This window comes from Leucopleurus acutus (assembly GCF_964270905.1).
Source record: "Leucopleurus acutus genome assembly, chromosome: 9".
Lineage (NCBI taxonomy): Eukaryota > Metazoa > Chordata > Mammalia > Artiodactyla > Delphinidae > Leucopleurus > Leucopleurus acutus.
Window position 1 is genome coordinate 85,511,694 of NC_139144.1, and position 2,790 is coordinate 85,514,483.

Below are 2,790 nucleotides of genomic sequence, written 5' to 3' on the forward strand. Positions count from 1 at the left end.
TCTGATTCCTTCAAAAGTTTCCTGCAGCACGAAAAGGCAGTCGAGGTTAACTCACACGCCTTGTCCCAGTGCCCACCTCAATGACTCAGAGCCGCAGGACGTGCGTTTCTCGAAACAGCCCAGACCACAAGCGCAAAGAACCGCCCCGGACCCCAGACCGCCCTCGCCTAGGGGCGGGGCGACGGTCTTGCGTGAGTCAGGGCTCCAGTGCGCGTGCGCGTGCGCGCGCCTTGGGCCGCACCGCGGCTATAAGTGCGTGGTGTGCCTCCTGTTCCGCGCTTTGCTGCGTGCTGAGCTTTTGTCTTTTGGGTTGTCATCTCGCGCTGCTGGTTGGCCGTCTTTCCTTCCGACTCCGCACTACCAGATATTACAGCGAGCGGGCCACTCACGGCCCTTCCTCCTGGAGGTGAGCGGCCCTGTGGGCTTCCCGGCTGCCCGCCCCCATCCCCTAGGCTGCTTGCGCCGCGCGTCGCCTGGCAATCCCCGCCTGGGACTACGCTGCCGGGAGCGTCCCCCATCGCTTCGCCGCCACGCAGGGCCCCACTCAGCCGCCCAGCCCTGCTTTCTCGCTAGCGTTGGGTTAGGCCCCCATGCCGTGCCCTCCCAGAGCACCCTTAGCATCTCCTTACTGTCACAGCCCTTGGCGGGTTGTTGTAGTAACTGCCTGTTTTCTTGCCTGTCGCCCCTGGACTGTAAGGCGCGTGAGGGCCGGGTTCGTGTCTGCAGGGCCTCCTCCGGTGGCCTTAGTACCTTCCAAGGTGCCTCACACGTTGTGGGTATTCAAGGTGTACTTGTTAAGTAGGTGAACTTGATAGATCTGACTCCCTTAGAATTATTTTGACTTTCAAAAAGTTTATGGTTGGGCTTCCCTGGTGGCGCAGTGGTTGAGAGTCTGCCTGCTGATGCAGGGGACACGGGTTCGTGCCCCGGTCCGGGAGGATCCCACATAATGCCGAGCGGCTGGGCCCGTGAGCCGTGGCCGCTGAGCCTGCGCGTCCGGAGCCTGTGCTCCGCAACGGGAGAAGCCACAACAGTGAGAGGCCCGCTACCGCAAAAAAAAAAAAAGTTTATGGTTAACTCGAACCTGACTGAGGTGTGAGGGAGACTTCAAGGCAGGTTGCTTTTGCTTTCTCAAGGGCGTCTACTTATATTCCCACCTCCGCCCACCCTCACCAAAACCTTGCTTCAGGAAGGTTTCTGGTCCGTGGACTGTGGAACAGGGGTTGTGCATACCCGACAGGAAAAGTAAAAGTTTTTTACTTTAAGGGAAGTAAAAGTCTTAAGGAATGCTCTTGAATTAGTCCAAGAGGCTAGACTAGTTCCCCAGCCATGGAGTTTACGGTGTAAATATACTTGGAGATTCTGCTGTGGTCCTTGTCCCCCTGGCTGGCTGAGCCTCCTGCTTAGCTCCAGGGTCAAGGTCAGAGGCACGCATATCCCAAAAGGCTGAAGATTAACCTCGCTCTCTTTCCTCAGGATCCAGAGGCCTTCCAGAAGCAGAAGGCAGCTCTACTGCTCTACAGAGGAGTGGGATCCTTTGAGCCATGAAGCATATGTTGAACCTCTATCTCCTAGGTGTGGTACTGACCCTGCTCTCCATCTTCGTTAGACTGATGGAGTCCCTGGGGGTCTTACTGGAGAGCCCATCTCCTGGGAGCTCCTGGACCACCAGAGGTCAACTAGCCAACACAGAGTCCCCAGCAGCCTTCCAGACCATCCATCCAGAGGGGTGTGATAAGACCTCCCTCCACCAGCTGTAACCTTGGAACACTGGCCTAAATACGTCCAGCTGTACCAGTTCCTGGGTAGGCAAGCTCAGCATCAGTGTTATCAGGGAACTAACTCTTACCAGGCCCTTGAAGGGCCTCTCCACCTGCATACTCGTTGCTCTGGATAAAGCCTATTTAATACACAGATGTGAGTGGGTCGGCTGTGGCTGTGGAATGGAGTGATCTCACTCTTCTCCCCAGTCCGCCATATGCTTTGCTGTCCTTGGCAGCATGGCTCTGTCTTCTCTTCGATGGGGACTTGTGCTGCAACTTCAGCTGTTGGGAGATCGTGTTATTTTCAACCCTACTTTCTGAGCATCTGCCAAGAGTTCCTTTGGGCTTGGGTGTCTTATGGTCAGTTTATTTGGTGTTCAGTTCCTCTTCCATGAGAGCTCCTCTCTGTGCGGATAACAGTTGAAGAGGTGTGTGGGTTGGAAGGGGGAAGGGGGAGTATTCTATGTCCCGTTCTCATTGTTTTACATTTTTAAGTCATTCCTCCAACATAGCGTGTATGTATGTGTGTATTGGTCTGAAGAGGGCAGTGGGATGACAGCGCCTGCTCAGGACATGGGCATTTTGGCCACCGTGTGGCTTAAATAAATTTTTCTAATGAAATAAAGTTGAATGTATATTTCTACAATGTGTCTTGTTGACTTCTGCCCTTGAAATTAGTGGTAGGGAAGGGTCTTAATTTGCAGATCTGAGGTTTCACATCTTAAAACTTTGGAGCAGGAAAGTACATAAAACGCTTTGTTTAAAATATAAAGTAGGGATTTCCCTGGTGGTCCAGTGGTTAAGGCTCTGTGGTCCCAGTGCAGGGATCGTGGGTTCGATCCCTGGTCGGGGAACTAAGGTCCCACATGCCGCATGGTATGGCCAAAAAAACCAAAAAACCAAACCAAACCAAAAAAATACAAGGTAAATAAACCTCTGAACTTGGAGGCCGGCGTGCTTGGGTCTGCCCTGTATTAACCAGTTTTCTGAGCCTAGGCCAAGGCCATTATAGTTCTCTCTTGACTCT

General features: G+C 53.5%; 1 protein-coding gene across 1 annotated transcript; it reads left to right on the forward strand.

Moving 5' to 3' along the window:
* The first annotated feature begins 302 nt into the window (after window positions 1-302).
* On the forward strand, window positions 303-2,409 carry HILPDA (hypoxia inducible lipid droplet associated). The gene is given in 3 exon segments (XM_082846184.1): window positions 303-406; window positions 1,477-1,692; window positions 1,695-2,409. Coding segments are annotated over 2 exon segments (189 nt in total). The 5' UTR covers window positions 303-406; window positions 1,477-1,544; the 3' UTR covers window positions 1,736-2,409.
* The last annotated feature ends 381 nt before the right edge of the window (window positions 2,410-2,790 follow it).